Raw genomic sequence first — 22,970 nt, forward strand, 5'->3', positions numbered from 1 at the left:
TTTACATTTATAAACTATCCTTTAACAAAAAACGTGAAAAACCTGAAAAAAAAAGAAATTTGTAAGAAAACTAAGTGCAGTTTTAACAATATTATGCCTCCACTTATCATTTATACATGTGCATCACACACAATGTTACACAAACATGTGGTAACAGGCACAATATTGGTAAAAATTTGGAGTTTGGAACTTAAATAAGAATAATTCTCAATCTATTTCTCATTTGCCCGGGTCATTGTTCTCTGCCTCAGTTTATCAGTTTATCTTTTACGCATGTGCGTTATAACTTACATTACAATTACAACTACGCAAACATATAGTACCAGGTATAATAGTGGTAAAATTGCATTTACTTCTTTTAAGACATTTCAGGTTGTTCATATTTGTTCAGGTTATTCACATTTTTTGTAAAAGGATAGTTGGTTAATGTAAACATTTTCATGTAATTTTACTTTTTTTTACTAACACAAAGATAAAATCTGCAGTTATCATTATTTATAGGTTATTATGATACTATTTTACTGATCTGACCATATTGAGATCTAATTGGTCTGTATGTGGAACTCAATTAAAATGATTTTTACACCATGGATTGTTAATATCTTCAGTGTAATTTTTGCATTTCACTAATTCATCCTGTGGGCCGGATTGGATCCTTTGGCGGGCTGGATTTGGCCCCCGGGCCACATGTTTGACACCTGTGATCTATTCAATGAAATTCAACACCTGAATTGAAGCTGTAAGTCCAAACATTCATTCACATCAGGGTTGTTTTATTTCAGATCCACTGCGGTGGTGAACAGATAAAACTTGTGTCACAGTCTGAATACTTACGGACCTGACTGTAGCTTTATTATGAATCAGCTCATAATAAGTTTGAATCACTTCTCTGAGGATGTGGTGCGTCTCACCTGATTCCACGTTGTAGCTGATGGTGTAGTTGGGACAGACGTGGACTCTGGTGAGGCGTCGGAGCTGCTTTAAGGCCCCCGGGTACCGGTTCTCCATGATGTGGGGGATGGAGGTGTCTCTGTGGGGGAAGCAGAGCTCCTCCATTTTTGTGTTGGAACACTGTGGGACTGTGGCGTTGATGAAGTCCAACACGATCCGAGCCCACTTTTTGTTGTAACAGGGGTAGGCGGAGGGGGGGCTCTGGGAAACCATGGCTCGAAGGCCCAGTTTCTGCACCGACCACAACTTCTGATCTGAAAAGAAGAACAGCCAGAACAATATAACAGGACGCTTTTAATCTCACACAGTGCTTTTCTTGATGACTAAGCCCATTTTTACTTAAATGTAATTACATTATCATCCTGAAGGCATAAAGCTGCACCTGAAGCCCAGTATTAGTATGCAGAGAGCGTAAACGTCAGGAAACTAATTTACTTTCATATGGAGTTTACGGACTTAAAGTCTGAATAAAGAGAAAACCATAGCATTGCATTAACGTTATAATGATTATAAAATATGGAGGCCCAAGAGTGTCAAAATAAAACAAATCTGTAAGAATAAAAAAATTAAAGCAGAAATACAGAGGATTTAATAGGTGAATAAATGCAAAAAAAAAAAAAAAAATACAAAGAGGAAAAAATAAAAGTAAACTTAAACAGAGCTTGTGCAACTATTCATAACAATTAATATGACAAATAAATGCAAAAATAAATTAAAAACTGAGCAAAAATAAGTTAGAGGTAATGAATGAATAAATAAATGTATAAAGAAAAATACATCAATGAATGAATGAATAAAAGTTAAAAAAAAAAAATCAATAAATGTATAAATAAAAGGAAAATAAACAAAAAAAAAAAAAATCTGGAATAAATATGGAATAAAAAAGCAAAGAAATAAGTAAAATGTATTTAAAAATATAAATATAAGAAGGAATAAACACAAAAGTGAATAAATAACTTTTAGTAACTACAAGAGAAATAAAAGAATAAATAAGCGTGTGAATAAAAATACAGATTAAAAACAATAATACTGGACAAAAAAAGGAAATTTAAGGACAAATAAAAATACGTACATTTGTAAATGTAAAGAGGAATGACAAAAAAATAAAAATATGAATATAAAGAGAAATAAATATAAAATAAATGAATAAAGATCTGGAGATATGAAAAACAAACATGATAATATGAAGATGAATAACAAAAAATGAAGAAATAAATAAAGTAAAAATAAGTAGATAATACAGAAAAATTAAATTAATATATAAATAAAAATACATCAAAGATGACTAAGAGCAAAAACACAAACAAACAATAAATAAATAAATATAAAGAAATTCTAAATATAAAGAAAAAAAATGGGAAAAAAATAAGACAAATGACAAAACATTAAAAACATCACTAATGAGTATTTTTGCATATTTTTATCTCATTGTGTGAATAATTATTTATATATTATGTGTTTATTTCATGTTATGAGTGGTCAGTTCCTGTACAGATGCAAACTACAACTAAACCTGTAGACGAATAAAGTCAAACTAAAGAATCAAAGTGGAATATGTCGGTGGACTCACTGAGTTGTGCGAAGTCGCTCTCCTCCAGGGTTTTATTCAGCGACAGGACCCCGGTGCTCATGTCCATGTGGAACCAGCTGAAGTACGGCGGCCGTTTGTGGGCGCTCACCGGACACAGGTAGAAGTGAGGCCGCTCTGAGTCTCTGTCCAGCAGAGCGTGGACCTGAAGGATCTGGGTCCCGGACGGTTGACCCACGTAGACCGTCTCAGTGTACTCGCTCTGAGGGAAGTACAGCGTCCAGACTCCTAAAAACCAACACAATGAACGACGACTGAGCGTGAGAAACACGGAGCAGAGGACGAAAACATGACCAAAATCAGACATTAATGTGCTTTAACTGCATATATTAGGCCAGTGATCTGCACTGTTTTTTTTTTTTTAACTTAAAGTTTTCATCTGTTTTATCTATTTATCTGTTTTTGTTTTTTGTTTGTTTCTTTTTCTCATGCCTATAATTTTTATTGCTTCCCTGCTATAATGCTTTTAATCCAGTGGTTCCAACCTTTTTTGGCTCCTGACCCCATTTTAACATCACAAATTTCTGGTGACCCCAGACATTCAAAACAGAGACTTTTTTTGGGGCTAAAATTAATTTGTTTACGATCATGTAATAGTTTGCTACACTATGTTGCAAATACAGGTTAATTTTAGATGATATTTAGTCTATATAATGTATACTATTATGGTATTATGGTACATATCCTTGGTCAGGATATGTACAGTCAGTCCAGCTTGGATTTACAAGGAGGACAATTAATACTGAACAAACAAGAACTCAAACTATGAATTATGAAAGAGCTGCAGCATCTGAAACTGACCACAATGAACATTTGACACATAAACAGAACCACAGTGCTGCAGTTTCACACTCACTATGCTATGGATTGGGATTGTCTCTCTCAACCAACCATATATTTTTTATTAGTAAGGTTTTTTTTTTTTTTTTTTTAACAATTACTCGAAATTTCAGGTGACCCCATTTGAATTCCAGGTGACCCCATGTGGGGTCCCGACCTCAAGGTTGAAAAACACTGTTTTAATGTTTTATGTAAAGCACTATAAAGTATCTTGTACATGAAAAGTGCTATAGAAATAAACCTGCCTTGCCAGTGGTTCCCAACATTTTTGGACTCGTGACCCCATTTTAACATCACAAATTTCTGGCGACCCCAGACATTCAAAACAGAGACATTTTTCTCTTGGAGATGACTGAACGGGGCCAGGTAGGTGAAGAAATCTGTCCATTCTCTGTTCAGTTTTGTAACTGTCTGTGTTCAGGCAGGTTGAAGCGTAGTAACGCATGCGGTCACATGATCGGGTCAATCAAGATATGTCGTCTCAGATATTATATCCTGCATTTTATTTGAATTTAATTTTTATTAGGAAAAGTGTGTGGTGTTTTCTTACCTCCGCCAGGAGGTATTGTGATCGTTTTGCTTTGTGTGTTTGTGTGATTGTTTGCATGTTTGTTTGTTAGCAGGATAACTCAAAAGTTATGGACGGATTTTCAGGAAATGTTGACACTTGCACAAGGAAGAAATGATTAAATTTTGGTGGTGATCGGGGTGGGGGTGGTCCACGGGGGGTCCCCACTGATCGGCCTCGGCGGAGGTCTGCATGGTCTTTTCTAGAAAAGCACTCGAGGAGCGCAGACCTCCGCCGAGGGTGATCAGTGGGGACCCTCCGTGGACCCCCCCCCACCCCCGATCACCACCAAAATTTAATGATTTCTTCCTTGTGCCAGTATCAACATTTCCTGAAAATTTCATGAAAATCCATCCATAACTTTTTACGTTATCTTGCAAACAAACAAACAAACAAACAAGCAAACAAACAAACACGTACGCACACAAAGCAAAGTGATCACAATACCTCCTGGCAGAGGTAATAAAGATAAAAGCTCATTATAACGCTGCAGAAATGAAGCTAAAAGCAGTGTAAGGCTTCTGCACAGTACTGTAGGTGTAATCATAGCCTGTTAATTCTAAGTTTTTGACTAAAGGAGGACAGGTCATGAACTCTAAACACAACAGAAAACAGGAAACACAACACTGGCCGAAACTCGATCCAAAGCAAATCCTTTCACAGCCATCACCTGCTGCCTTCAAAACAACACACAGAACCACAACCTTAAGAAAAGGAGGGATAAAAATAGAAGCATGAAGAGGGTTGGGTCTGTTGTTTCTGTCCTGGTTCAGTATCGGATCGAGGTCTGGGGCTGAACTCGTGGTCTTCCTTCTACGCTGAGGTGGGATAGTTTATAACTGTATAAGGTTACAGTGTCATTATAGCGTTCACTGATACACAGTTCAGCCCAAACTGTGGCTGTTCTGATCTAGTTTAGACAATTAGAACTGACCTTTAGTGCAGCAACTGACAACACAACGACTAATTTCACAAACGGAGGTGATGTGTGGTTTAGAGCTAAAAACTGAGCCGTAATGTAAACTGAAGACTTTAAAAATAAAGCATGTGCAGATTAGAGGACAGCAGGTTATTCTGAGCCTCTGTTTGAAGAAGAAACTGGATGAGACCCTCAGACCACACAGTTTTCAGTCAGCGTCAATTCTGTGGTAGTGGTGGGTGTTTTCAGGTGCGACACCGCCCCCTGCTGCTCACAGGTGGAGCTAATTAACTGTGATTTAGAACACGGCTGGTGTAGCAGAATACCCCCGCCCCCCCCCAAACACACACACACACACACACACACACACACACACACACACACACACACACACACACACACACACACACACACACAAACACACACACACACACACACACACACACACACCACGACATCGTCTTTTTCTGAGAAGATTCAGGAAGTACACAACTCTCTTCAACAATCTCTTTCTTTTAATATATTTAAAAAGCGTCTTAAGCAAAAACTGTTGCTACTTTATGCTTAGCGTTACCCCACACGGTCTGATGAACCAAAACTAAAAAAAGGAAACATAAACAAACAGAGAGACTTCAAAAATACACCTGACCCAACACCCAGTATACGCTGATATACAAACCATGTAAACCACTGGTTCCCAACCTTTTTTGGCTCATGACCTCATTTTAACATCACAAATGTAATAGTTTGCTATACTACGTGTCAAATAAACATTCATTTTAGCCGACATTCAGTCTATATAATGTATATTATTATGGACGGAGGCAGAAAAGCCAGGTGTAGATTACTGTACAAAGGGAGAATTTTACTTTCCCTGGTCAGGATATGTACAGTCAGTCCAGCTGTGATTTCCAAGGCTGACAATTAATACTGAACAAACAAGAACTAAACTATGAATTATGAAAGAGCTGCAGCATCTGAAACTGACCACAATGAACATTTGACAGATAAACAGAACCACAGTGCTGCAGTGTCAGACTCAGAGTTTTTAATCAATTACTAGAAATTTCAGGCGACCCCATTTGAATTCCAGGTGACCCCATGTGGGGTCCCGACCCCAAGGTTGAAAAACACTGATGTAAACTCTTTATTTATGTGGATAAAAGCCCATGTCTGACTATTAAATTATCTGAGAATACTGGAATATGCTGACTACAACAGGACTGTAGGATAAGGAAATGAAATGAAACATCGCTAGATAGATATAGATAAATATTTTAAAACAGGTTTGTTGTTATTAAGAACATCTTAATTTATTTAAGGTTATAATATAAATTGTGTTTCTCATCACATGTCTAAGGGTAGATGGGTAAATATTTTCAAATAGGTTTGTAGTTATTTAGAACATATAAACTGTGTCATCACATGTCTAAGGACCCCCATTTATAAGCTGAGGACTGCTTCTGGGGTGTCCTATTACCAAATGTATCTTGTAAATGGATTGTCGAATTTGACTGCTTGTAATATAATAATTTTGTAAAAAATTGATTGATTGAACGACTTGTCAGGATCATACCTCATGGACTAAAACCGCCTTTTATTTATCATTTCTTCAGGAGGGACATGTTTTTATATATGTAATACACATTGTAATCAGTATAATATAATTTTTATGTATGGGGGAGGGGTTGTTTGTCCATCTCAGAGTGTTTTTTTTGTGTCATTTTCATATTTTCCATCATTTTCATCGAACTGCATCTTTACTGTGGTTTGGTTTTCATGTTGTTTTTGAATGTTGCACCTTTTATACCATATTTGTGTCATCGTATTTTTACGTTGATTTTGTCTCGTTTAGTCTCATTGCATCTTTGAATGTTTTATCTTATACATGATCTTTCACTTATATACACTTACACTTATATACTATTCACTTATTACATTTCACATTTAAATCACTTTTGTTTCTTTTATCCGAGAAAGAGCTATCAATCTGTCAATCCTTTCTGTGTCGGGCCGGGTGAGGTTTCCCGTGTTGAGTCAAATTAAGCCGCAGACTCCACTCCTGGTGGTGCCCTGCCGTCAATTCCTTTAACTTTCAGCTTTGCATCCATACTCCCCCTGGAACCCAAAGACTTTGGTTTCCTGGCTTAACTGTCAGGTTTCTTCACTATTAATTCAGGAGCAAAAACCAGTTTATAAACTGTAAAGAAATAAGGACTTGACATTCATCATGACAATTACTGATATAAAGTAACTTTTTTTTAATTTTTACACTTATGTATTGATTCTTTTCTTTATATAAAAATGACTGATCCGTGGTTTTGAGGAAGCACAACGTGATTTTTTTATCGTAAAAAAAAAAAAAAAAGGAAACTGGGTTATATTCGTCTGAAACATTAGAACTATAACTCAGGCCAGACATTAGTTGTGACAGTGGGTTTTATGTTACAGGAAAGCGGTAGTAGCAGTTATCAGGCATCTCCTCCTGGATGTTTAACAATACCGTGTGCTGGACGACAGATGAAAATGAACACATAGGTGGGATGTGACAGGCTGGGCTTTTTTCCCTCCTCTGATGCATCTGTCAACTCCCTCGTTAGCGGAAATTGAAAGGAGGGCTCAAATGACACTTATGCAGCTCTTTTAATGAATTTCTCCTTCAGTCAATAACATGTGGTTTCCGATTCTCCTTCTGTTCACCTTGAGAAGTTTAATTACAAGGGATAACATGATACGGACGAGAAATGAATCATTACCTGCCAATGCCAGCGTATGTGTAGTGTGTCTGTGTACATGTGTGAGTCTGTTGGTGTTAATCCATACAGAGCTACAGCAGCCTTTGTGTTCGACAAGAAAATGGAGATGTGAGTGTTCCTCCTGTAATTATATCCCTGTTATGTTCCTCTTTGACGATGGTAGGCAACCATTTAGGGAACGCACTAATGTCATTAGCAGACAGCAAAACTAGATTTTCTATTTCTGTTGGTGCAGTTGAGGCCTCGGCTCTGGTTTCAGACACTGATTCAATTTCGCTGGGCTTGGATGACAGGAGGCCGTTCTGATGGATAAAATGTGGCCGTCCTTCCTGAAGGATGGAGATACGCTCAGGGAGGCTGCAGCGCTTTTTATTAAATGTGTTACAGGACAAAAACAAACAGCAGGCCACTAGTTTGTTAAAGCCTCTGGAAACCAAAGATAGAAAATCATCCTAATTATGCATTTTAGGGTCAGAATAGTAAACAGAAAAATAGGACCAATGTTCCTGTAGCTTACCAGCCAAATTAAAAGCTTTGGGAAATGTATCCAGATGCCATTTACTATCACCCAGTTCTGTGTATTTATTCTATTACAGAAATAGCCCATGTTTTGGTCATATTCCAATCAGATCTGTAAAAAATTCTAATTCCAACTTGATATCATTGATACTGATTTATTGGATCAATCCACTTCCTATCTGTTATAATGGGAAATTTTTCAAAGTCGCACCAAATCCAGAATCAGATCCAGATGGAAATAATTTCAATCCCTTGTGTTGACATCATCATACAGAAGCTGTATACCAAGTTTGAAGTCAATCAGAACTGGAGTTTCGGAGAAAAAGATGATTGAATTTTTTTCCCCATAAGAGCCCATGTTAAATTTTCCGTCAGTTCCAGATCCAGAAGAAGATCCTGATCAAGCATGTGGACATTATGTTTGGGTCATCTGCCCATCAGGGCTGGACTGGAGACATTTACACTGGATATCATTTATATTTACTGAGTTATTGCATCCATCCACTTCCTATCGCTTATAATGGGAACATTTTTCAAAGTCGCACCAAATCCAGAATCAAATCCAGATCCAAATAATTTCTCTAACTTTTGTTGACATCATCATACAGAAGCTGTATACCAAGCTTGAAGTCAATCGGAATTGTAGTTTTGGAGAAGAAGACGACTGAAAGTTTTGTAATGTACGACAGACGCTGACGACGCCGGAGGCCTCATGACGACCTTATCTTACAGCCTATCGGCCGGTAAGCTAAAAAGGATTAGACCACAGGTGTCAAACATGCGGCCCGTGGGCCAAAACCGGCCCTCCAAAGGTTCCAATCGGCCCGCGGCGTGATTTTATGGAGTGCAAAAATTACACTGAAGATATGAACAGTCAAAGGTGTTGAACTGGTTTTAGCCCAGTGTGATCTAAAGTAAAATAATAGTCTAATAACCCTTACAATAAAATGTGAACAACATGAAAATTAAGCACAATTTGAACAATATTCTGTGTGTTACTAAATGTTTTGTGGATTTGTAGATCCAATTTGTAAGTTGTGTAAATAAGTTGACACATAGTATTGTAAACATTCTTATTTTAGTTACACATTCCAAACTTCAAAATTTCAACAATATGATGTTTGTGTAACATTGTGTGTACTGCACATGTACAAGTGATAAGTTGAGGCATAATATTGTTAAAATTTAGCTTATTTTTCTTAAGAAATTAAATTTGTTTCTGGTTAGTCACATCTTTTTTTGTGAAAAGTTAGTTTGTAAATGTAACCATTTTCAAAATTTAATGTTTTTATTGCACTAAAATGAAGAGAAAAACTTGGAGTTGTCATTATTTATAGGTTTTTATGCTATAATTTTAATGGTTTGGTCCGCTTGAGATCGAATTGGGCTGAATGTGGCCCCTGAACTGAAATGAGTTTGACACCCGTGCATTAGACACTAGTTTCAGACGCATCACTTTTGGACAAAACGCACTGTTAATAGTAGGAGGTAAACTTTGGAATAACCTGCTCCTCCCAATAAGAGAGTGTCCAACATACAACACTTTTAAAACTCACTTTAAACAGTGGCTCCTAGAAAACCACAGATGCATTTACTTTTAATCAACACACATTTCATCACCCATGCACTGTCTCTGTTTAGTTGGATGTAAGTATAGAGGCTAATGCCCCTGTGATCATCCTCTGTTTGTTTTTTGTTTATTTGTTTGTTTTGATGATGCCTATGTCATCATTATGTGTATTTTTACATTTTTTAATTCATAGTGAATGAGTGATGTATTAATGTTGGCTGTTTAATATTTTGTTTTTGTCACCTGCCTAGGGACTGTAGATGAAAAGTAGTTATTTTTACTAATTCTGGCATATTTACATGGGTGTATTTTTTATACAGCAACGTTCATAAATGTGCATGATGCATGTGCACTATTAAATAAACTAATAAAATGAAATAAATAAAATAAGTTTACATCCAGAGCTGAATTCAACTTCTGTCAGTTTTCTGATATAGGGTTTGAGTTGGTGTAAATACTGGCACAATAATGTCTAATATTAGTGATTACAGTCAGTGCAGGGTATCAACATTTAGCAATTTTCAGACATGATTTGGGCGAAAAAATATGGATTCAGTGTCAGCAAATGTAACTCTTGTCACATACTTAACCTAAATTCTTTGTGCCTCTGGTACAATAACATTTTTCCGATGCTTTAACATGGTTTAATATTCTGATTAATTTTAGGGATGCTTGAAAATTTTGCTGGATTTTACGTTAGCTCAAATAAAATGTAATGAAAAAAACAAAATGATATAAGTGTTACTGGTATTCACAGAATAGCCATAATAAGTTTGGTCAAAATCCATTGCAATCTACATTTATTCTCTTTTTAATCTAGATTTATATTTTCTATCTATTTCCAATCAAATGTAAAAACTCACTTACTACTGTTAGCTACCAGCTGCTATCTGTTTACAAAAACGTACACTTATAATGTAAATTACTCACTTGATACAGTTAATTTATACCCCACTTGTAACTCTTGTCTCATATAGGCAACATTAGTGCAAATTCAGAGTTATTTAACTTTTAATATTTTACATATTTAGCCACAGTGATGTTGTTTTTGCTAGTGTTAGCCTACTAGCTAACAAGATGCTAGTAACAAAATGTCTATACAGGAGAATTTTTTTTTTTTAAGATTATTGATATTTATTCTTGATAATGACACAGATTTATATCATACATGTATTTGTACTATTTCACACCACATTTACAGAAGTTTTAAGCTTTCAGGCAAATGGATCCAGTTTTGTGACGTTAGCTCTCACCATAATGAACAGTTTAGTTGACAGACATAAGTAACTGTCTAAGCAAGTAACTAGTTATTTCTAGGATAACTTATAAAAAAAAAAAAAAAAAGAGTGATAGAGAAAACAATGTGGAAATAGTGATAAAATACGATGGCTGAATAATTATTCTCCAGCTTTTTTATACAGCTAAACGGAGATTAATATGGTTTTACATTTGTGACGGCCAAGACTGTAAGAGTTCTGTCCTTCTGACAGACACATGTTAGTACCCACTTCCTTTTACTGCACTGGACATTATTATTTTTTGTTCAAAGTGTTTTTATTACATATTGAGTCATCCAGAAAAGCATAATACAGTCATTGTTTTTTTGTTTTTTTTATACCCAAACCCATGAACATTCCCACCCTGCTGCACCATAAAAAAAAGATGATAATTGACAATAATAAATAAATAAATAATAATGAACACAGATATTAGTCACAGTCGTATTAATAAGACTACTCTGGAATAAGTGAGGGATCTACATTTTTAAAATATATATTAAAGAAAGAATTTTGCTTGAATTTGTCTAACTTCATTTCTACCTCTCATACAGAACATATTCTAACACTGTGATTGCCAGAAAAAAGGACCTGTCTGTATATTTTTTCCTTATGTTCTATATTGTGTAATTTATTTTTGGGATGCATAACTATATTTAATAGGAAGCCTTGCATTCTGAAGTGCCTACTAACACTTGTAACCTATGGGCTTATGATTTCCTTGTCTATGTGAACATCTACAGTCGCGGAAAAAATTATTAGACCTTCAAAAGTCATCAAAAACAATGGTTATGCATTTAAGTAGTAACTCTTGTGTGTATCATGTGACTAAAACAGACAGAACAGAAAACACAGAATGCCTAAAAGCACTGTTTTTGTCAGTAGAATGCCATAGATCGGGGGTCTCAAACATGCGACCCGCCAAAGGTTCCAATCTGGCCCGTGGGATGTTTTCGCAAAGTCAAAAATTCCACAGTCTTGAACTGAATTAAGCAAAAAAAAAAAAAAAAAAAAAAAAAGCTTGAATTAAGGAAAAAATGTTGAATTAAGCAAAAAAAATTCTTCAATTAAGTAAAAAAAAAAATCTTCAATTAAGCAAAAAATCTTGAATTAACAACTTAATTTTTTTTTTTGTTTTAGTGCAAAAAAAATAACATTTAATTATGAAAATATTTACATTTACAAACTACCCTGTAACAATAAAATGTGAATAACCTGAACAAATATAAACAACCTGAAATGTCTAAAGAAAATTCAGCACAATTTTAACAGTTCTCTGCCTGTTACTAAATGTTTAGTGTCTTTGATCTGGTCCATAATGCACATGTAGAAATAATAAGTGGAGGCAGAATATTGTTAAATTTGCACTTATTTTTCTTATGAAATTTCATTTTTTTCAGGTTATTCACATCTTTTTTGTTTGGATAGTTTATAACAGTAAGTATTTTCATAATTTAATGAGTTTTTTTCTTTACACTAAAACAAAGACAAAAATTTGGAGTTGTCATTATTTATATGTTATTATTTTACTGGTCCGGCCCACTGCAGATCAAATCGGGCTGAATGTGGAACCTGAAAGAAAATGAGAGTTTGAGAGTTTGAGTTTGAGAGCCCTGCCATAGATACTGATGGAAGAACTGAAGTGATTTTGGTTATTATCAAGAAAACATGTTAAATGGAAAGATATCAGCTCTGAAATTAAACTACTATGAGTTATTTTTGTTGTTATCATTATATTTGTCCAAACAAATGCACCTTTAGTTGTATTTAGTTTCATTAAAATGAACAAGAAACTGAAGAAAACAAGAGATGGTCTAATAATTTTTTCCACGACTGTATGTGTTAGATTCTAGTTTTATTTCATTAAATCATTTCCAAGCCTTAAAGCCTTGTATTAGACTCATGAGTGTCTCAGTCTAATTAACTCTACTGTGTTGGACAGGGCAAGCTGCTGTGAAAGAAATGATAACAGTGCAAATGGTTATGGACTATGGACTCTTAATACCTCGATCCGGTCCCGAACCTTTAACACCTGGCATTAATATGTGTTTCTGTGTCAGGTGAAGTAGTCCATATCCCATGTGTCCCTCCTCATGGAAAACAGCGCCAACATCTCTGCTCTCAAACCAAATTAGAGCCATTTGATTTCCCCCTCAGGTTTTTTTTTTTTTTTTAGTACATTTTTTAATTATCTCTGCATGTGTTTGTGCATCAAATGAGTCTCAACATGAAACCAAAAACATAAACTGATTTCCTCTTATAATGCTCAAACATCTGCATATGATTTATACGTGTAATCACAAGTCACAAGTGTTTGCTCCTGGAGGATTCTGTTGGGTTTCTGTAAATTGGCTTAGAGTCTGGTTTTTGACCAACTCTATATATAAAGTGTCATGAGATAACTTTTTTGTTGCGATCTGGCGCTATATAAATAAAATTTGATTGATTGAGTGATTTAATTGGTTTTCCCCTGTAAGTCGCTTTGGAAAAAAGCGTCTGCCAAATGCATAAACATAAACATAACTATTAAATGATATAGAAAACACTTTAAATATTACTACACAGGACCCTGTAGGAAGAATATGTTGGATAAAATCTAAAGAATAATGTTAATGTAATAAAAAAGGGGTGAAATGATGCAAAATATACTGGTTTTGACTGAAATACAACATACCGTTGCAGAAAAAAAATTCTTACACCATCAAAAGTCATCAAAAATAACAGTTATGCAATCTAGTCCTAACTCCTGTGTGTGTCATGTGACTAAAACAGACAGAAAAGAAAACATGGAATGTCTAAAAGCACTGTTTTTGTCAGTACAATGCCACAGATACTGATGTAAGAACTGAAGTGATTTTGGTTATTATCAAGAAAACATGTTAAATGGACAGATATCAGCTCTGAAATTAAACTACTATGAGCTATTTTTGTTGTTATCATTATATTTGTCCAAACAAATGTACCTTTAGTTGTACCAGGTATTAAAACAAACGAGAAACTGAAGAAAACAAGGGTGGTCTAATAATTTTTTCCGCAACTGTATTTCCAGTTCATTTTATCAGAGGGACTAAACACTAACATATGTTTTTGACTTGAAACTGATTTATATGGTTTAGTTATGATGAAACACATCAGTGCTGTACTTGGTAAAAGTGTCTTAAAAGGCCACCTCACAAATAAAAAATCTTCAGTCCACCATATACAATTTGTAGTTAAAAAAAACCCCATCACTATTCAATTCAATTCAGTTCTTTTTATAGAGCCCTATGTCAAAACAAGGAATTAGTTGGATATGAAAACAAATGAAAATAAACAGTAGATTATTTTCAATAACAGTAGAAATTAAACTCTTATGAGCTATTTTTTGTTGTTATCATTATATTTGTCCAAACACATGTACCTTTAGTTGCACCAGGCATTAAAATGAACGAGAAACTGAAGAAAACAAGGGTGGTCTAATAATTTTTTCCATGACTGTATTTCCAGTTAATTTTATCAAAGAGGGACTAAACGCTAACACACGTTTTTGACTTGAAACTGATTTATTTTATTTAATTATGATGAAACACATCAGTGCAGTACTCTGTAAAAGTGTCTTAAAAGGCCACCTCACAAATAAAAAATCTTCAGTCCACCATATGCAATTTATAGTAAAACAAACAAACAAACAAACAAACAAACAAACAAACAAACAAACAAACAAAACAAAACAGGGCTTTACAGAATTAGTTGGATATGAAAACAAATAACAGTCAAATAAACAGTAGATTATTTTAAATAACAGTAGAAATTAAACTACTATGAGCTATTTTTGTTGATTTCATTATATTTGTCCAAACACATGTACCTTTAGTTGTACCAGGCATTAAAATGAACAACAAACTGAAGAAAACAAGGGTGGCCTACTATAATTTTTTCTGCGACTGTATTTCCAGTTCATTTTATCAGAGGGACTAAACACTAACACATGTTTTTGACTTGAAACTGATTTATATGGTTTCATTATGATGAAACACATCAGTGCTGTACTCTGTAAAAGTGTCTTAAAAGGCCACCTCACAAATAAAAAATCTTCAGTCCACCATATGCAATTTGTAGTAAAAAAAACAACAACCAACCAACCAACCAACCAAACAAACAAACAAAAAACAGGGCTTTACAGAATTAGTTGGATATAAAAACAAAAGTCAAATAAACAGTAGATTATTTGAAATAACAGTAGAAATTAAACTCTTATGAGCTATTTTTGCTGTTATCATTATATTTGTCCAAACACATGGACCTTTAGTTGGACCAGGCATTAAAATGAACAACAAACTGAAGAAAACAAGGGGTGGTCTAATAATTTTTTCCTCGACTGTAAGTGAAAGACATTCAAGCTGCATCTATACCCATAATGTCCATTAGAGGGAGCTATTATCTCACTGAGTCAAACCCAAACCTGCCACAGAAGAAAACAGCCCGAGGCAGATCATTAATAAAGTAAAACCTTCATTAAAGACGAAAGACTTTGCATTAATTTATATTTTTACAGCATTAGAAAAAAATAAAATAAAACAATACTATCCCAGTCATGTCTTTATGCAGCCGTTTTGTTCGATAACTCAGTCCAAATTCCTTTAATCTGCAGAATTCTCACCCATCCATCACAATGGGAGCCCAGCAGACGACAGCAGGCCTGTGAAGCCCCAGCAGAGGCTCCAACGTGTTAACCAGTGGGAGCCGAACGCATTCGTGAACGGCCGGCCTTGGCTCCCAGCCACGGCGCTGGACCCCACGCAACACAATTCGTTTATATCATTCAAAATTCAATTTCTTTCCAGGACTGAAGCCAACAGAAAGCAAGCAGTTTATATCAAACCTAATTAATTGAATGGATCAAGCAGGCCTCGGCGTAAATGGCATCTATGGTCTCTGAAGCCATGATGGAGATTTTTGTAAAGCATGACTCATTACCTTCCCAAAATGATGCACGAGAATGACGGAAATGCAGATCCTAATGACATTTCACCTCTCCAGAGCACAGAGAGATAATAACTGAAAATACATAAAGGCTTTTATCTCATTCTGTTGAAATAAATACGCTCTTTTGCTACTTGACAACAATAACACAGTAAAAAAAGAAAAAAAAATCTGTAATTTAACAGAATTTTCACTGTTCATTTTACAGATTTTTCCTGTTTTTTTAAGATAAAGGAAAATATCAATGAAATGACAAAAATAGACTGTGATTTTACATGTCAAATGTAAAATAACACAAAAAACTATAACGGTGAATAACCATAAAATTTCCATTTTTTTAAAAGACTTTTTTTCTTTTTTCACAGAAAAATACAGCTAAAATACATTTGCAAAGGTATTGTAATTTCACAAATATTTCTTTTCTATTTATGAGATTAAACTGTTAATTTAAAGTTTAATACTGTAAAAAAAAATTATAAAATGAGATAAAATTACTGACAATTAACCATAAAAGAAGTATTTGTTCTGTAAGTTTAACAAGACTTGTTTGTTAATTGACAAATATCTTGTGCAATTACAACAAAAATGTTGAATAAATGTATTTTTGTGAATGTATCACATGTATAAGCACTGATAAACTGTCCAAATACAGCTTTTATCAGTGGATTGGACAACTCAGTCTCATTGAAAATTATTTCTATATATATTTATAGGTAATTTGATTGTTTTAATACTTAAGTAAATATTCTTTATTAAACATTAAAAAGTAAAAAAAAAAAAAAAAAAAAAAAGCAAAAGCAAAATGTTATGTAAAGTTAAGGCAAAAAACTGCATTTTAATTATGGAAAATTACCGTATTTTTATGACAATTTTATTTTCCGTTATTTTACAATATTTTTTCAGCACCCCTGCTGCAGGAATATTACTGTTTTTTTCCTTTTTTTTTACAGTGAACAAGCAGCTTTGAGAAAAACTCTGACCCGTCATAACTCACTGTGTGCAAACATACGCAAACCTTTTACAGTCTTCAAACACCAATAAAACCAATGCAGAGCTGGAACCACAGTGTAATTTCTTGAAAAACTACAGTAAGTAATTTGTCAAACAAAGCCAGTGTTTGCGCAGGAGGAGTTCTGTAGCTATTGGTGTTTACAGTAGATATGGTATCCTGATGGCAGATAGTGAAACCAGGCTCGTCCACAGCCTCGTCTTCCTCATACGCTCATACGTCTTCTTGGTTGCCTTATGATCGCTGTTTTCATTCCATTTTATTTTTTATTTATGAAGGAAGATCCCATTGAGATACAAGATCTGCTCTAACATGGAGTCGAACGGCAGAACAAATAGTCTGACACGAAAAACCATTTTACATGATAAATGGAGGTAGTTAAGAAAAACTGAGACCAGCTCTGTTCACTGAAAGTCTACGGAGACACAGACTAGAACAGACTAGACTAGACTGGACTAGACTAGAACAGAACAGAACAGAACAGAACAGAACAGAATAGAATAGAACAGACTAGACTAGACTAGACTAGAACAGAACAGAACAGAATAGAATAGAACAGACTAGACTAGACTAGACTAGAATAGAATAGAATAGAATAGAACAGACTAGACTAGACTAGACTAGACTAGACTAGAACAGAACAGAACAGAACAGAACAGAACAGAACAGAACAGAATAGAATAGAACAGACTAGACTAGACTAGACTAGAACAGAACCAAACCGAATAGAACAGAATAGACTAGACTAGACTAGACTAGAATAGAATAGAATAGAATAGAATAGAACAGACTAGACTAGACTAAACTAGACTAGAATAGAATAGAATAGAATAGAACAGAACAGACTAGACTAGACTAGAATAGAATAGAATAGAACAGACTAGACTAGACTGGACTAGACTAGAACAGAACAGAATCGAACCGAATAGAATAGAATAGAACAGAACAGAACAGAACAGAACAGACTAGACTAGACTAGACTAGACTAGAACAGAACCAAACCGAATAGAACAGAATAGACTAGACTAGGCTAGAATAGACTAGAATAGAATAGAACAGACTAGACTAGACTAGACTAGAATAGAATAGAACAGAACAGAACAGACTAGACTAGAATAGAATAGAATAGAATAGAATGGAATAGACTAGAATAGAATAGAATAGAATAGAACAGACTAGACTAGACTAGACTAGAACAGACTAGACTAGACTAGACTAGACTAGAATAGAACAGAACAGACAAGACTAGACTAGACTGGACTAGACTAGACTAGACTAGACTAGAATAGAACAGAACAGACAAGACTAGACTAGACTAGACTGGACTAGACTAGACTAGACTAGACTAGAATAGAATAGAATAGAACATACTAGACTAGACTAGAATACAACAGACTAGACGAGAATAGACTAGACTAGACTAGAATAGAATAGAATAGAACATACTAGACTAGACTAGAATAGAATAGAACAGACTAGACGAGAATAGACTAGAATAGAATAGAATAGAATAGAACATACTACACTAGACTAGACTAGAATAGAACAGACTAGAATAGAATAGACTAGACTAGAATAGAATAGAATAGAATAGAATAGAATAGACAAGACTAGAATAGAACAGACTAGACTAGACTAGAATAGAACAGAATATACAAGAATAGAATAAAATTGAATAGAACAGAACAGAACAGGATAGAACAGAATAAAAGTACAGAATTGTAAAAGGTGAAGAAAAAATACAAATACAATAGAAAATATGCTGTATGTTAGGAGTCTAATGTGTTAATAATGATGATGTGAAGGTTAATGGCAGACAGTGATTCATTTTACGTTGTGTTTAAATACAGTTTTCACTGTTTTGAGAATATTAAAAAGAGGAAAAAACCTTTTAAGCTAAAAGCTTAATGAAAACCTGGCATTGTACTCCAGTGGAAAACAATGAGAAGAAATTAGTACTAAGCTACTCACATAAGCAACCGTATACACAGAACAAACATATAAATATAAACATAACGTGCTGCACACTTTTAAACCCCCTCAGCCAAATATAGTGTAAGATTCTGCCCTATAATTTAGATTAGATTGTCTTTGTGTCAAACTTATTACACACATATTTAGATTGGAAAGTACTCAGATATTATAACTGCACAAGGACATTTGACCTCGAAAAAGTAAGTCAAGATCTACTCCATGTCAAGATGTATTCACAGTGTAAATTTGGTGCAGATATGTCAATGCATTCTTCAGATAATGTGATTATATCGTTGAATGGACAGACAGACAGACAGACGACAAAAGGATTACAATATAAATACGATAAAAACGTATAGAAAAGTGCAGCCATTTGATTATAATAACAAAAGTGCCAACAGTAAGGTAACTTCAAAAACACAAAAAAGACAGTTAAAGTGCTGATCTGATCTATTTTTGTTTGACAGTTTTACTAAAATTAGCCTTAAAAATTTAAATATATTGCCTCAATACAGTGGTTCCCAACCTTTTTTTACTCGTGACCCCATTTTAACATTACAAATTTCTGGCGACCCCAGACATTCAAAACAGAGACATTTTACTAAAATTAATTTGATTTTGACCATGTAATAATTTGCTATACTATGTTGCAAATAAACGCTAATTTTGGATGACATTTAGTCTATATAATGTATATTATTGTGGATGGAGGCAGTAAATCCAGGTGTAGATTACTGCACAAAGTGAGAATTTGATTTTCCTTGGTCAGGATATGTACAGTCAGTCCAGCTGTGATTTACGAGGACAATTAATACTGAACAAACAAGAACTCAAATTATGAATTATGAAAGAGCTGCAGCATCTGAAACTGACCACAATGAACATTTGACAGATGAACAGAACCACAGTGCTTCAGTTTCAGCTTCAGTTTGTCATGTCTGTTATGGATTGGGATTCTCTCTATATTTTTTATAAGTAAGTTGTTTTTTTTTTTTTTTATTATTATTAATTACTAGAAATATCAGGCGACCCCATTTGAATATCAGGCGACCCCATATGGGGTCCCGACCCCAAGGTTGGAAAACACTGCCTTAATATATTGCAATTTACTGTATTATATTGCATCGTATTGTCCCATATCATATCATATCATATCATATCATATCATATCATATCATATCATATCATATCATATCATATCATATCATATCACCCTGTGTTGTAGCGGAGTGTATCGTACTATATTGTAGTGTAACATATTTGACAATAGCATATAATATTGTATCACACCATGTCAAAACAAACCGTATCATAACATATCGAACTGCATAATCCCATATCGCATCACATCAGTATTGAACCATGTCATGTCATATACCCAACTCTATCATATCATATTGTAACGCAGTATATAATATAATATAATACACACACACACACACACACACACAAAAGCACAAGGATAAATCTGTCACTCATACATTATATTATATACGCCACCATTATTTTCTATCTACAACTATTTTTCATAAATATAATAATAGTCTTCAGTTAAAACTTCTGGATGAAACAGTAAGGAAATGTCATATTCCATCACTATTTACAAGTTGTTACATTTTTTTCTTTCGGTTTCTTTCATTATCAGGTATCAAATATGATACGTTCAGCGTTAAAGGGTTAAAAGTGTCTGTTAGTCCACTTTAACCTACAGGAGTTTGTGAAACATGTTTTATAGTTGCTGTTAAGTCACTATTTCTTTTATATCTGAAAATCATAACTGAAAATTTGGACATATAAGAAATAATACTGAGATAAATTGAGTATCACTATTTAGAAAAACCATCAAGATAGGATTTTTTTAAGACAACAGATGAGCTGTGTCTGACAGAAACTGAGCAAAGACAGGAATGATCCCAATGACACATGAGCAACAAGAAAAAAAAAAAAAAAAAAACTTGATAGTTTATCATCAGCTAAAGTTTCATTGTAATGACAGAAGGACAATAGTAAGAGCAGACTGAAGGAGAATAAGACAAATGGGTTAGTTATGGTTTCTATGATTTTCGCCTCCTATTTAACCGGGAAAGGACAAAAAGGACAGACTCCGGACAAACCCTGAACCTCAGACTGTCATCCTCAGACCACATCGTGTCTGGGTCTGGTCAAAGCCGACGGGGGTGGGACGCCCTCTCCCCGTCGTCCCAGACAAAGACAGGAACTCAATTAGCTCAATGCGTGCTCAGGCTGATAGATTTACCAGCTATGAGCTCATGTGCCTGAGTGAACCACACGGCGTTTCACCACATGGCTTACTAATCCGCCATCGAACAGGTCTCCATTAAACAAACACTGGAGCTCCCTCCCGGACCAGACGTCCTGTTCTTCCTCCTCCTCGTCCTCATCCTCTACGTTAAGCATCCTTGTCAACAGTGTGGCAGATCAGGATGAGTGACCTGCTCTGTCTGCTTTAGGATTTATCCCCTGAGTCAAACAGCAGCACTAAGAGTTTCATATGAAAACCATTTTAGATAGATAGATAGGGTTAGCAAGTAAACACTGAGACCAGTTATATACAATCCTAGAACAGAATAGAATAGAATAGAAAACAGGGAGGAAAAACACAAATACAAAATACACTGTGTCTGATGTGATAACGTGCTAATAATGATAATGTAAAGATAAAGGGCAGATAGTGACTTATTTTATAATACAGCTACTAGATGTTACAGAACTACAGTACATGTAAGCACAGATGCACTATTCTGAGAATATTAAATCAACCCTTTCATGCATGAATTATGAGAACCTTAATCAAGATTTTTTTTTCCTGAGTGTTTTTATTCATCTTTAAGCATGGAAAAAAACCCAATTTGATTTATTTTTTTAATGAACCTATATTTCATGGAGTTACAAAAATTTCCACTCAACTGGACACCATGCATTTCATTTTAGAAGCAAAGAAACATGTATTTACTAATGTACAGTGGGAAAACGATGAAATAAAAACACTTTTAATGCTGCTAATCTGACATTTTCTCACATTTTAACATACCTGCATGGAGATAATATGCAAAAAAAATCTTTTTGTTTAAAAAAACAGAAAACAAAACTGTTAATTACAGTCTAATAACAACTGCCAATTTTTTTTTTTACACTCAAACATGTTAGTGCAGATCAGGTTCATCAAGAACAGCAAAGTTACAGTAATGGTATGAATTTCAGTGTATGGGATGATTCATAAGCGTCCACTGTGTTGGCTGATATGGAACTAAAACAACAAAAGCCATGAATATACAAGAGAACAGCTTTGAACAGCTGTCCACTGTAGTGACCACTATGCATGAAAGGATTAAAAAAGAAAACTTTTTTTTAATCTGTTGCAGATTGTTGTTGTTATGTTCTGTATGAAAAAATGATAAATAACTAATAAAAACTAAGTGTCAAAAAAAGAAAAGTAAATTTTTTAAGCTCTGATTCATTGTACTGCAGTGAAAAACAATGAGAAGAAGTTAGTATTAGAGAAGTTTTTCAGATAAGCAATAATATACCTAAAGCAAACACATAATTATAAAAACCTGAAGAAAAGTGCAGCCATCTACATTAAAAAAGGGAAGTGGATTCTGTGTGTGTGTCTCAGGCATCACACAAAATCCTCAAAGAGCTGACTGCTGCAGTTTGGCATACTCATGCATTTTTGGTCAAGGAACCGAAACTAGCAAAAACGGCAAGTTGATAGAACCAGTATTTTGAGAGATATTAGACATTTTGGAATGCAATAGCCTTACAATCACGTTGCTATGCCCAGAATCATAGAATCATCATTGAAGTGGGTTACCTAGCAACAGATAAACAACAGGGCCACGTCGCCATGGTGTCAAATTTCATGTGCAGAAACGGACATGTCAGCTGAGAGGTTATTCAACTGAAAATGCCAGTGGAATTTAATAAGATCAAGGTCAATGTGCTAGTATGATTATAAATAATAAAAATCTAAACGGTAAAATAACTTTGAAAACATAAAAAACAGTTAAAGTTCT

General features: G+C 34.5%; 1 protein-coding gene across 2 annotated transcripts in view; it reads right to left on the reverse strand.

Moving 5' to 3' along the window:
* The window catches only part of LOC115434343 (proto-oncogene tyrosine-protein kinase receptor Ret-like), a 73,164-nt gene that overhangs the window by 31,210 nt on the left and 18,984 nt on the right, over nucleotides 1-22,970 (reverse strand). For both annotated transcript variants that reach the window (XM_030156246.1, XM_030156247.1), the window contains exons 2-3: nucleotides 2,522-2,767; nucleotides 912-1,205 (exon numbers count right to left, since the gene is read on the reverse strand). In XM_030156246.1, coding sequence (XP_030012106.1) covers nucleotides 912-1,205; nucleotides 2,522-2,767 — 540 coding nt within the window. The remainder of the gene's footprint in view (nucleotides 1-911; nucleotides 1,206-2,521; nucleotides 2,768-22,970) is intronic.

Source organism: Sphaeramia orbicularis, chromosome 15 (assembly GCF_902148855.1).
Source record: "Sphaeramia orbicularis chromosome 15, fSphaOr1.1, whole genome shotgun sequence".
Taxonomy (NCBI): domain Eukaryota; kingdom Metazoa; phylum Chordata; class Actinopteri; order Kurtiformes; family Apogonidae; genus Sphaeramia; species Sphaeramia orbicularis.